Source organism: Lathyrus oleraceus, chromosome 6, assembly GCF_024323335.1.
Source record: "Lathyrus oleraceus cultivar Zhongwan6 chromosome 6, CAAS_Psat_ZW6_1.0, whole genome shotgun sequence".
NCBI classification, from domain to species: Eukaryota; Viridiplantae; Streptophyta; class Magnoliopsida; order Fabales; family Fabaceae; genus Lathyrus; species Lathyrus oleraceus.
Window position 1 is genome coordinate 259,279,501 of NC_066584.1, and position 14,100 is coordinate 259,293,600.

The 14,100-nt window shown below is 38.9% G+C and overlaps 1 protein-coding gene across 1 annotated transcript; it reads left to right on the forward strand.

Annotated features, from left to right (window-relative positions):
• Nucleotides 1-1,149: 1,149 nt before the first annotated feature.
• Nucleotides 1,150-13,884, forward strand: LOC127095031 (uncharacterized). The gene is made up of 3 exons (XM_051033780.1): nucleotides 1,150-1,306; nucleotides 1,835-2,031; nucleotides 13,063-13,884. The coding sequence occupies exons 1-3, from the start codon at nucleotides 1,150-1,152 to the stop codon at nucleotides 13,882-13,884; spliced, it is 1,176 nt and encodes a 391-aa protein (XP_050889737.1).
• The last annotated feature ends 216 nt before the right edge of the window (nucleotides 13,885-14,100 follow it).

The window sequence follows — 14,100 nt, forward strand, 5'->3', positions numbered from 1 at the left end:
GGAGCAAAGGGTGAAATCAAGGGGATAGGTAAGCTTGACTGCCCTGAAGTTCCTGAACTTGACAAGGTCGTACTTGTTAAAGGCTTGACTGCAAATCTAATAAGCATCAGTCAACTATGTGACCAAGGTCTAAATGTTAACTTCACTAAAACTGAATGTCTGATTACTAACAAAGAAAGTGAAGTGATCATGAAAGGAGTCAGGACCAAAGACAACTGTTACATGTGGAGCCCTCAAATTGGTTATTCTTCAAAGTGCACCTTAGTCAAAGAAAAAGGGATGAAGATGATTATATCTGCTAGAGGAACTCCCAAGATTGATGAAAGACAAGTCTGTGGGAAATGTCAGACAAGGATGTCACACCAGAAACTCAGACTTAACATCACTTCCAAAGGAGAAAAGCTCATGATGGCTCAAATAGATAGGAGGATGGATCAGATGGCTGAACATTTTGCTAGTCATATGCAGTCTGAAGTTGGAAAGAGCTTTGTTGGACTTGGGCTACAAGTAAAGCAGATAGAAGGGCCTATGTGTCTATCTCAAAGCAAAAGTGCCAAGAAGATTGGGATGGAGAGTGAAAGGACACCTGCTCCTACACATTTGAAAGATGAAAATGGTGTTTGTGCTGAATATATAGCAGCTGGAGGTAGGTGTTCTCAACAGGGTTGGTTGAAACTACTAATGACTGCATACAATGTCACACACGATGTCATGACATTGTACTATGACAACCTGAATGCTACAACTATGTCCAAAAATCCCATTCAGCACAGTTGGACCAAGCACATTGATTTCTGTCATCACTCCATTAGAAAATTTGTGGAAGACAAATTCATAGCTCTAAAGCATGAAATGCAATTAGCTGACAAATTTGAAAGGGTTTTTAATCAGTTTGAATATTTAAGAGGGAAATTGGGGATTTGGATTCTTGTGAAGTTATGGCAATTAAAGTGGAGTGGAAAAGGTAATAAAAATAGTGTCTGCCCACTTAAAAGAAAGAGCCACATTAATGATAAATCATTACCTAGTATTGGAACTAGTATCTATGCGATTTCCACACGCTACCTCAACACTACCATTTCCATCTTCATCCAACTTCTCAGAAAACCTCTGCTAGGGCAAAGAGATTTTTCTCAAAAGTTCAACAAAATGTCTCAACATCCCTCATCCTCTAGTTCAAAACCCACTCATCACGCAAGGACTCCCTCTATGGAGTTTCTAGATGAAGACGTGTTGGATGTTACTCCTCTTTGTGTGATTCCAGGCGACGCTCCTAACCCTTCTTCCATAGCTGGAAGTAATCAAGGTAACATTCCTGAAAAATCTCCTCATAAAGATGACATGCACTTTACTGATCGTACCATTAGGAACCTAGTTACTAGGATTCTGAATGAAGGGCATGCAGTCAAGGGTGTTTCTACCCCTCTGTCTAGAAGGGACCCCTCTCCTGAGGTGGAACCCCAAGTTGAGAAAGATGATGATTCATCTAGATCAGAGAAGGAAGTGGCTGCTGAGGGATTATGTTCTCTAGGTAAAACCTTACCTATTAAGAAACCAACAGATGTGTCTCATGAAACTGCTGAGAATGTTATTGATCTGGAGGAAGAAAGTTCTGAGGAAGAAGATGACACCTTGGTCCATCTTGTGAAACCAAGTGTAGCAAAGAAACTGAGGACCAGAAAAGGGAAGACTGTGGCTGAAATGAGGACATCAAGAAGAGTGAAAAAGGTTGCTGGTGTAGGACCCTCCAAATCTTGGAGTAAAGTTGAGGTTAAGAAGAGGAAGGTCAGAGATAGTTCTGACTCTGATGATGATGTCGAAGACGATGTCCCAGACATCTCTCCTGCTAAAAGACAGATTGTCAAGAAATCTCCAGGCAAAGTTGCAGCTGTGCACTTAGATAACATCTCTTTCCATCTAGAAGATGGTGCTGCCAAGTGGAAGTTTGTCATTCAAAGGAGGGTTGCTGTTGAAAGGGAGTTGGGAAATAAGGTTGTAGAGGTGAAGGAAGTCATGGATTTGATTAAGAATGTTGGTCTGATGAGAACTGTTAATGCCTTGCCCCAATGTTTTGAGGGGTTAGTGAAAGAATTTGTTGTGAATATCCTAGAGGATATTTCTGAAAAGAGTAGCAAGGAATTTTGCAAGGTTTTTGTAAGAGGTAGGTGTGTGAGATTCTCCCCAACCATAATCAACAAGTTCCTAGGGAGAGGAACTGAAGAAGGTGTGGATTTAGAGGCTACAGACAATGAAGTCTGTAGGACTATTATTGTTGGCCAAGTTAAGGAGTGGCCTAGTAAGAATCACCTATCAGCTGGCAAGCTAACTGTCAAATATACCATCTTACATAAGATTGGTTCAGCCAACTGGGTGCCTACTAATCATATCTCAACCATCTCTATTGGTCTTGGAAGAATCATTTATGCTATTGGAACCAGGATAAACTTTGACTTTGGAAGGTTTATGTTTGATCGAATTGTCAGACATGCCTCCACTAATGCAGTGAAGCTGCCCATTGCCTTTCCTTCCATCATTTGTGGAATTATCTTGAGCCAGCAACCAGGAATTCTCAACACAAGTGACATTCCAAGAAGAAGAAAGCCTCCACTATCTATTCACTACAACTTGTTTGAAGGAAGCCATGTCAATGATGTTGTCATGACATCTGCAAGAAAGGAGTCTGCCTCTAAAGGTAGCTTGATTGATCAATTAAAGGAAACTTGTAAGGAGCTGGATAATGGTATTAGGGTTGCCAAGGCAAGGAAAGAGGCTTTGGAGGTTCTTATTGGTAGCTTAGAGAAGGAAGATATGGAGAAGGCTGGTGAGACCAAGGATTCAGATGCCAATACCTCAAGTGAGAGGTCCAATTCTCAATCTAGTGGAAACTCTGATTCTGAAGGTGAAGATGATGCCTCTTCCTCAGACTGAGTGGTAATGGTTCCCCCTGAAATGAAGACTGGGTTGGTGTGGTTGTTGTGTGTGTTGTTATGAAAGCTGGTCCCCCTGTTGTTTTGGTGCTGAAGAATTTATTTTTTTTCCTGTTGAAATGTGTGTAATTTGTGGCAGTCCTTACTGATGCCTTTATGTAATATTTGGGCTCTTAATGAGTTCCATGAATTTCTAATTATCTCAGCTATTACAGTTGTGTATAATTATGGTTTGTATCTCCTAACAATTATGTTTTAACATTTTAAATGTAATAACATCTGCTGTGATATTCTCTGCTAGGCTAATTGACATTTATTTTGTCCAATTGGTCACCTTTGGTCAATTTTGACTAAAAAGGGGGAGAAGTGATTATGTGGAGCAGTTAAATATGTGGAGCTGTGTCGAGATGTATGTGTTGGTGTAGTTGAACAGATGAACAACTACTATTGAAGGAGATGTGTGTGATGTAAAACAGAATGTTGTTCTGTTTTGTGATGTTGGAGGAGATGTCTCATGTTCTGTGCAGCTGATGTTGGAGGAGATGTCTGATGTGGTACACAGGTGATGTTGGAGCAGATGTCAGAGGGTGACTCTGATTGTTACATGTGCTGTTATTATTAAAGAAGATGTTTGTGTTGCACAGATTTAGGGGGAGAAGAAGTACCCTTGTGCATTTGTGTGTTTTACTAGTTACTTTTATAACTAGTAATTTTGTTTGCTTATGCTGTTGTTTAAACTGTTGTTTAACTGCTGATAGTTTTTCTTGTGAACAAAAAGGACATATATATGTTTTAGCCAAAATTTGCCAAAGGGGAAGTTTGTTGGTTCTAAGTGTTGGCAACAATTTTGGTAAAACAAAGAGTGTTCACAAGATGTTTCATGTGATGTCTTAACACAAGATATCTATGTACCTGCTGGAGTTTAAAAAACATGATTATGCAGGATTGTTTCAGGATGTCATACAAAATGTCATGGCATTTGATATTATGTACCTGCTGGAAATTATAAATGGAATTATGCAGGATTGTCCTAGGATGTCAGACCTGATGTCATGACATCCTGTACACAGAACATTCAGGGTGAATGTTATGTGTTATGTGATTGCTCATTTAATGGCAATCTATGTATGATTGAAGATCTGATTTGCAGGCGCATTCCATCATTGATTACAACCTGATTTACTTATTTTCCAAAGAGATCTAACCAGCTGTCATGAGAAGATTTAATTGGAAAATAGTTTTAGGGTTTTCAAGATGTCCAAGCCCAGCTGAAAGCTTCTATAAAAAGGGACTTGGAAAACATGATTTGATACACAACCAATACTGAGCGAAATATTGAGAGAATATAAGGGTTTGTGTCTTGTTTAGTCGTGAGACTTGTAAGCCATTCAATTCATCCATAGATGATTGAATTGGTCTGATTTGTGGGTTGTAATTTGTCACTCTAAGCTTGTAAGCAAGAGTGTGTGTCTACTTGATCAAAGTTGTTAAGCAAGATCAAGTGTGTGTCTACTTGATCAAAGTTGTTAAGCAAGATCAAGTGTGTGTCTACTTGATTAATATTGTTAAGTAAAATCAAGTGTGTGTTATTGAAAAGTGTCTTCTTTTCACAAGGAATTGTTGTTTAAAATCACAGGTGTGATTGAAGGGGAGTGAATGAGTTCTCATATCTAAGAGTGCTTAGGTAGAAGTCGCACGGGTAGAGATTAGGTGAGAAAGACTGTAACTTGTTGAAGTGTACAGAGAGTCTTTGAACTGATTCTATTTAGTGAATTTCCTTCCTGGCTTGGTAGCCACCAGATGTAGGCGAGTTGGACCGAACTGGGTTAACAATTGCTTGTGTCTCTTGCATTACTATTCTTTATCTTTATCCTGTTTGCATTACTCAGATATTAGTGTCGTTACATTACCTTCGACATCTCATATCTGATACCAGAATTTCAATTCCTTTGTTAATGGTTGGGATTTCAGTTCTGCAGCATTTCAGGTCTCCACCAGGTTGAGAAATGAGTGAGATTGAGTGCTTATTTATAGCTGAAGAGGGTTGTGCATCATGGTTCCCTCGTGTGCATGGAAATTGAAACTTTGGTGCATGGTCCTGTACAGGCGCATGTGAGGCCCAATGATGGGTGATAAACCATGCTGAGATCAACTGAAGTGGAAATGGACGTGCAATTTGGAAGGAAATGGCTTGCACATGAAGTTTCACCATGAAATGCAAAAATGAACATAAAGAGAAAGCTCTTCGAAACTCACACATGAAAAGTCCAAAAAAGTAATGTGAGTAATGGTTGGAAAGCCCTTGAAATAAGGAATAAAAGTCTTGTTGGGAAAAAATTCAATTGGCATTTGAAAATTAATGAAAGTTGGATGTGAAACTTTGGGCACAAAACATGTCTAAGTCACCCCTTTGAAAATTTTCACCAAAAGCAAGGCTCTTCAAGCCCCTCTGTTTCCATGATGAAAGCTTCAAATGGAAAAACCTACAACATCAAAGTTGTAGATATTTTCAAGATGATCAATTTAGACCCAAATTTTGCATCATTTGGATTTTTCATGAAAACGTTATGGGCATTTGAAGTTGGGTACTTTTTCAAATTCAATGACTTAGGTCCAAGGTGACCTATAATGTTTTGTATTATCACATGTATTTATTTTAGGATTATGAAATTTTGTCCAACATAACATTTGAAGTAGGCATCTTAAGATTTCCAATTAATTTGGTCTCACCTTAAAATCATAAAAATGAAGGAAGTTACGTCCTGGGAAGTTTACCCAAAATTAGGGTTTCAGTCAAAATGACCTATAATGTTTTGAAATGAATGATGACCTTACAAGTTTCAAATGGATTTTTAATGAACATGAAAGTTGTTCATATGGTTCTTAAGAACATTTTGTATCTTGGGGTGATATTCATTTCACAAACACATCAAAAGTTACATCTCAGGGGACCTCAACTTAGTCAGATGACTTGACTGGTCAACTTCTCAAGGCCAAACCTCCAATCTTGATGAATAAATGCTTGAGGGTTCTCAAATAGGCTCATGTATGCATAAAATAAAGAATTAAAGAACTTACCTTGATTGAATTTGATCATAGGTTGAGGTTGCTTCATGAGCAAGGCATAGTCAAAGCACAGTTGAATTAGGGTTTCCTTGGGAGACAATCCTCAAGCCCTTTGGGTTATCTTGATAAAATTGTCAAATTGAGATATTTGGGAGACATATATGATGATTAGGAGCTTTGTGGATCATTGTCATGCTTTTCCTTATCTTCATCTGGCCATTTCATTGGGCTTAGGAGCCTCCTAGGAGCATTGGAGCACATGATCACTTGAGCTTCAAAACAAAAAACGTTAGTGACATATTTTTGTGCTTTTGGTTTGTAATCAAAATAAGAAAAGCAATAAGATACAATACAAGCATGCTTGGTGGTCTCAAACCACTCACATAAGTCCCAACCCTAGGGTTAAGGAGCCAAACATGCTATGATCCTTGAGGCAATGCACTGAGCAATGATATGATGCCATGAGGGATCTTGGGGTAAAAATTAGGGTCTTATAGTTGGGATAGAGAGATAGTAGGCAAAGACAACTTCGGATATTTGGGAGTGTCTGGAATCAACCCCACATGATGGGGAAGTGAATTTAGTAATGATGATTGGGTTTACAGCGCTAAAGAGGATTTCGGCTTATCCAAAAGCATATTATTTATAGAATTAGAATCCCATAGACGATTACAACGAATCAAGGGTCAGTATTACTGTAGCACCTCAAATTTGCACCCCCCATTTGTACATTCATTTCATTTTTAGGTCATTGACATCATACTAACATCACATTAACATTACCTTGTCATTGCATATCATGTTGCATCTTATCAGTCAAGACTGGTATCAAGAGGATTCATCTGTGCAAGAGACCAAGCATTTCCATGAGATGAAGGCCCTATGTTTGTTCTAGAGATTTTGTGTGAATCAAGGATCATTTTGAAGCAACTTGACCAAAGGCTAGAGGCTCAAAAGTCATCAGTTCATGTCCAAGTCATCTGAGGCCTATAAAAGTCAACTGAAAGTCAATTGAGGGCTAGGAGGTGGAGAAATGGTTTGAGACACTTCATTCATGTCCCAAAGAGGTTCATTCATCATGTTAAACATCTACCTTGAAGATTTTGAAGCCAGATCAAAAGTTTCCAAAAATGGAAAATGACCTGTAATTTGAAAGTTTCCAAAAATGGCAAGTTTTTGGGCCAACTGCAACCCAACTTTCCAACATCAAAGAAGCTTCAAATGAAATTTTGTCCAACATGAAAGTTGAAGATATCACTCTCCCATTTCCAAAAAGTCCAAGATCATGAATTTATGATGAATGGTTAAAGAGTTATGATCAAATAATTGCAAAGTGTGCTTGAAACTTCAAATGGCCATATCTTTTGAACCAAGACTCCAATTTGAGTGCTCCTTTTTGCATTATTCTCCTCATGACTCATACTTTCCAAATCACTCATTACATGGCATGAAATTCACTCATACAACGATTTGCTCATGCATACTATTTTTGAAGGAAAATGGCCAAAATCAAAATTGGTTGATCACATGAATATAATTCCAATTCTAATGTGTGCATGGGCTGACTTTGAATGGATTTGGGCCCTCTTGGTGCACTGTTCACGTGGGTTTCTCATGCATGGGGTGGAAATGATAATTTGTGCATACACCTTGTATTTTGATAATCTCATTTAGCCTTGGCCTAATCATAATTTCAGATGGATTAGGAGGCCATATATAAGCTTAATTGCAACTGCATTGGAGAAGACACAGTTTCAGATCTAGAAATCCATCTTTACTCTCAAATTTTCTCTTCATCGATTTTTCAAATTTCCACACATAAACCCTCATTTTCTTGCATAATCATGAACATGGAGTGGTGTTGAGCAGGGTTGAACGTGCATTTGGTGAATTTCTGCTCAAACTCGTGCATGCTACAAGCTTGGAGGTGTTAATGGAAATTTCAAATTAAGCTGGTTTCAAGCCTTCTCACGTGTTGTTTCTTGTATCAAACCTCATTGGAGCTCAAAGCAAGCAGAACTGGACATTGCCAAGCCTTGGATCTACTATTTCTTCACATTGATCTTCAAGAAGGTGAAATTTCGATCTCCATTATTTGCCAATCTATGTACATATTTGTGTAGATCTTTTAACACTGATGATTCTGAGCTAAATTTCATGAAAAATGATGCACTATAGCATGAGATATGTGTGATTCAAGTTTGATGCATCAATTTTATTTTCATCGATTCTCTTTGATCTTGTGGAATTAGGCTTAGATACGAGTTGATCTGTAATAACCATGGAAAGATCTTTGAAATGATGTATGATTTTACAATTTCTGGAAATTTTGTTCATGAACCTTCAGTGTTCATCATCGTCCTCATGGAGAAGACGATGTAGCGTCCAATTTGCAACGGATTCGCGTCCAACTGGTTTTGTTAGAGTTTTGGTCCAAAACGTCGTCGTTTTGGCCAGCCAATAGTGAAACGCCAGCGTTTTAGTTGTGGCGCACGCTCATTTGAATTGAAACATGGTTCGATTCCTAGCGAGGCAGTTTTTTCAAATTCATCAGCATTTTTCACATTTCCCTCCATATTTTATGCCTATGTTCATTTCATTTCAAACTTTTTTTATCCAACTTCCAAAAATCATATCTAATTGAATATTGATCCAAATGATCCCCAATTTTTTGTAGAATGATCCTTGTGATGTCTAGTTTTTTTTGGTGTGATCTCCTAATTTTTACCATGCCTGGATTTTGAATTGTGTTAGAAGATGTGCACATGTGTACATTTGTGACCTTGCCTTGCTCTTTCTATTGTGAAATGCTTGATATTGATCCAAATGCATTGAAATTTTGCATGATTGTTCCTAACATGTTAATGGATGTTTGAGGCTTAGTTTGGTATTTTTCTCATTTGCCATTTCTATTTTACACACATGTTTGTATGGTGCGACAAATTGTGTCACACATTTGGTTGATCAACTTGTGCAATTTAATTTCCATATCAAATGACCTCTAATGCTTCTGATTTTTTGTATGATGATCATGTTGGATGTGTTGAATGTTCATGAATTTTTACAGAATTATTTGAATCATTTCTGTTTTTATTTGGAATTTTCATTCTCAATGTCCAAATGTATGCTTTGAAATTGTCTTTGACTTCTCTTGCTTATTGCATGGCCTTGCTTGATGATTTTGTTTTGGTCCTTTTTAGGACATGCTATTGATTGAATAAACATGCTTTGTGTTGAATATCAAGTTCTGTTTTGGCTTTTTGATCCACTTTTGACCCTAGGCTTTGACCTAGTGGTTTGGACTTACATTTTGAGTTGTGCATTTCAGGTGCAAGCAATAAGTCTTGATGGTTGATGTTGATCTCAAAGGCCAAATGAAATTGAAGTCTCAACTATCCAGAAAAGATCAAGAAGTAGCCCCAACATCTCTGAAGATTTGATTCTGGGAAACAAGGATGAACCTGTCAGAACTAGGTTAACATTCAAAGTATCTGAAGAAACTCCTCTAGGATTAGTATATATAATCAAACCTACCTCCTGTGATGAGGCACTTCAAGACAATGACTGGGTTCTGGCTATGAAAGAAGAGCTAGATCAATTCTCAAAGAACGACGTCTAGGATCTCGTTCCAAAGCCTAAAGGAATTCACATTATCGGAACCAGATGGCTGTTCAAAAACAAACTGAGCAAAAAAGGAGAAGTAGTCAGAAACAAAGCGTGAATGGTGGCACAGGGTTACAGTCAACAAGAAGGCATTGACTACAATGAAACCTTTGCCCCAGTCGCCAGGTTAGAATCCATTCACTTACTTGTTCATTTGTTGTAAATCATTCCATCAAACTATATCAAATGGATGTCAAGAGTGCATTCCTTAATGGTTATATATCATAAGAAGTATATGTCAATCAACCTCTAGGATTTGAAAACACTAAATGTCCAGAACATGTTTTTAAACTAAAGAAATTACTGTATGGACTAAAACAAGCTCCTAGAGCTTGGTATGAAAGATTAAGTAACTTCCTTCTAGAACATGATTCTATTAGAGGAAAGGTTGACTCTACACTCTTCTGTAAAAACATTAGAAATGATCTCATGATATGCCAGATATATGTTGATGACATTATTTTTGGTTCAGCTAACCCCTATGTATGTCAAGAATTCTCTGAGCTAATGCTGGCAGAATTTGAAATGAGCTTGATACAAGAACTAAAGTTCTTTCTAGGGATTCAAATCAATCAAGCTTCAGAAGCTACCTACGTATATCAAAGTAAGTACATAAAAGACATTATGAAGAAATTCGAAATGGCTAAATGTAAACCTTCTAAGACACCAATGCATCCAACATGCATTCTAGAGAAAGAAGAAATTAGCCAGAAGGTTTGTCAGAAGCTATATCGTGGTATGATAGGCTCTCTTCTCTATCTGACGGTTACACGCCCTGATATTCTGTTTAGTGTATGTCTATGTGCCAGATTCCAATCAGATCCTAGGGAATCTCATTTAACAGTTGTTAAAAAAATTCTCGGGTATTTGAAAGGAACCCCTAACCTTGGACTGATGTATGACAAAACATTAGAGTATAGTCTCTCTGGTTAATGTGATGCAGATTATGCAAGAGACAGAACGTAACATAAAAGTACATCTGGGAACTGTCAGTTCTTAGGCAATAATCTCATATCATGGGCCAGCAAAAGATAATCAACCATAACACTATCCACTGCAGAAGTAGAATATATATCAGCATCACATTGCACTACTCAGATGCTCTAGAAGAAAAATCAACTTGAAGACCTTCTGATCTTTGAGAGTAATGTTCCCATTTTCTGTGATAATACTGCTGCCATTTGTTTATGTAAGATTCCTATTATGCATTCCAAAGCTAAGCACATAAAAATAAAACATCATTTCATTAGAGACTATGTTCAGAATGGGGTAATATCTTTAAAATTTATTGATACATACCATAAATGGGCTGACATCTTTACTAAACCCCTCGCTGAAGACAGATTTTCCTTTATTTTGAAAATTTTAAACATTCAAATTTGTCCAGAATAGATGTGCTTCTCTGAAATAGAAAAATAAGACTATGAATTTAAAACATCTGGTATCTGGATCTGACTCTGATGCTACTACAAGTTAGGAGTCATCTGAATCAGAAATCTTCAGGACCCAACCTTTTGGTATTCCTGAAGATCAGATAAAGTAACACATGGAGCCTCATGCGTTTGACCTTGAAACTTCTAGAGAGCTGTCTAGCAGAAATCAAAAGACAGACTCTTGAAATCTCCTCAAGCAGTGTCCTGATTTTGGGATTAGACCTCTATCATGGGTTGTAATCATTCTCCTCCAAACGTGCAAACTTGGTTAATGTGTTGCATTTAATTATTTAACATCTAAACTACTTCTAATGATGTCGTTTTGCATGCATCTATGTGGGTATAAATTCATTTCACACATCACAATCTCACACTTTACACTCACGCCCTACACGAACCCTCCTTCTCTCAGTTCTTCATCATCTTCTAGGTTCCTGCATTTTTTCTTTTCAACAAGTTCTTCATTCAACCTTCATCTTCAACATTGTTCTACATGGATGCTCAACAACAATCCATCTATAACTTCTCTCGACAGATGAACTCAACGGAACAAACACCCATTTCTACTCAAAAAACAACAGCAACCACTGGCGTTGTCTCAACCCCCATCTACGGAGAACCCCATATTCTTGACCGTGAACCTCACATCCACCTAGCAACACCTTTTGAGAAGCTGGAGGTACTGTGCGAATCGCTAGTGGATTTTGAGAACATGAAGAGATATGGCGTAGACCTAACTGAATAGTTAAGAATGCAAGGGTGGGAAACCTACTTTCAGAGACTCTATGGCCATGTGTACACATATCTAGTGAAGGGATTCTGGTGTTTCGCAGACTCAGATGATCACTACATCGTCTCTTACGTTCTGGGAGTAAAAATAGTCATCACTGAGAAATCAATTGCCTCCTTTCTAAATATGGAGAAGATAGGAGGAAGACGCATCTACAACATCAACCCTATGGAAAAATACTTGTCCCAGGAAATCAACCCCACTATATTTCAATAGAACGTTGAGGGAAAACACTCCAAGAATAAGGAACTCCATCAGAACCTCCGTGTCTGGATGAAGATCATCCTAGGCACCATTCATCATCGCCCTGCATCAAACTCTTCTGACTATATCAACACAGATCAGAAGTGTATTCTGTACTGCATCCACAAGGGGCTAAAAATGTGTCTGCCAGCACTACTCTTCAAGTATCTCAGAGACTCTGTCAAAGATTCCAGAAACAACATGAAGACCAGAAACCACATCCCTCTGGGAAGACTTATCTCAGATGTTTTAATCGAGAGTGGCTGAGTAACCTAATGGAGGATGTCACTGTTGACATTGGAAGACCTCTGAATGCTCGGAATCTGAAGAGCATGGGGATAATTGATCAAGTCAGAGCTAAACCAACACTAGACACTTCCTTGGAAGCACTTAAGGATCAGAGAAAGATTCCCAATGGACTCTATCTGTTCTCCAAGATTGACCCTCCATAAGTGGTATCCTACGATCTACAAGATCTTGCAAACCAAGGGGTAGACATCTCTGAGTTCTCAGTTGACTGGCTATCTAAGCATCCACCAAAATTCATGAAGAGGATGCGAGAGCCCTCTAAGAAGTCCACGAAGGCAAAGAAAACAAAGCTAGGAGAATCCTCTGGGTCAAGACCTCCAGTCCCTCTAGCTGACTCTCCAAGTAAGTATATACCTCTCTCCCGCTCTGTAAAACTTAAACCTATTGCTTCTTCTCTTCCCCAAACCACTCTCACCTACACCTCATCTGAAACACCCCCTCAACCACCAGAACCTCTAACCCACCTTCTCTAAAATTCAACCTTGCTACCACCACACTACCTGTTTCTGAAGCAGAAATGATGAATGAAACTACCTCACCTTCCTCATCATCCTCACCTTAATCCCCACCATACTATGTCCTTTCCTCTGACAACGAACCCTCTGACCCCCAATCCCCCACTCTATCTCAGCTTCACGCTCGTGCTCTTGCCTCTCAACAACCATCACAAACTAAACCTGAACCAGAAGTCACTTTTCCACCCCCTGAACAACAAAATCCAACTACATTTGAACAACCTCAAATACCACCACCTACACAACAACCAAATCCACCTCCTGAACAACTAATCCACTCACCATCTGAACCTCAACCAAATCCACAACCTGAACAAACAACACCTTCCCCCTCTGTTATTCCCATACCACCAACCTCCGTTGCCACCATCACTCCCATTCTAAATATCGATGACACCAATCCACCTTCTCCATCCTCCCTAGCCTCTGCCTCTGAACCAGAAACTGCCTTCCCTACCCTAGAAGAAGCAATAAATGTTTTTGCAGAGTCTTCAGTAGAGAAGATCAAGTATCTAACTATCAACTCTGACAATAGTGATGATCCCTCTGTAGTAAGGATCCACTGGAACATAGTGATAAGTTGGATGACCTTTGAAGCCTTCAAACTGAAAGGCCTCACTGAACAAGTCTGCAACGACTTCATCAGAGATGCTGGTATGAGGCTCCAAGCTCGCTTGGCCAGAGAGGATGAGGAACAGGCTTGGAAGGAAGCAGAAGAGAAAGCTCCCCTAGAAGAAGAACAGAGAATCAGAGAAGCTGAAGAAAAGGCTGCTACTGAAGCTGCTGTTGAGGCTGAGGCAAAAGCAAAAGCCGACGCTGAAGAAGCAGCACGCATTGCTGCAGAGGAAGTTGCCAAGGCCATGGCTGATATTTTGAGTCAGGGTGAGAAATCTAACTCTGGAGGAATTGCAAAAGGAACAACAAGTGGTACGAGCTAGACTAGATCAACAGGATTCCGTCAACACCAACATTCAGAGCATGTTGTCTTAGCTGCTCCAAAGGATGCCTCCGCCCCCAAACCGTTAGGAACTTAGGGTATTTGTTTGTTGCTTTTACTTCTGATGTGTTTTTCTTCTTTCTTTCTGATCTATGTGTTTTGTGCTGCCTACCTGTACCTGTTTTTCTCTGATATGATTATCCGTCGTTGCCTATTT

Coding starts and splice junctions, on each gene's coding strand:
- LOC127095031 (XM_051033780.1), top strand. CDS start 1,150: ATGTCTCAACATCCCTCATCCTCTAGTTCAAAACCCACTCATCACGCA. Junction 1,307..1,834: donor CATAGCTGGAAGTAATCAAG/GTAACATTCCTG, acceptor ACGATGTCCCAG/ACATCTCTCCTGCTAAAAGA. Junction 2,032..13,062: donor TCATGGATTTGATTAAGAAT/GTTGGTCTGATG, acceptor ACTCTATCTCAG/CTTCACGCTCGTGCTCTTGC.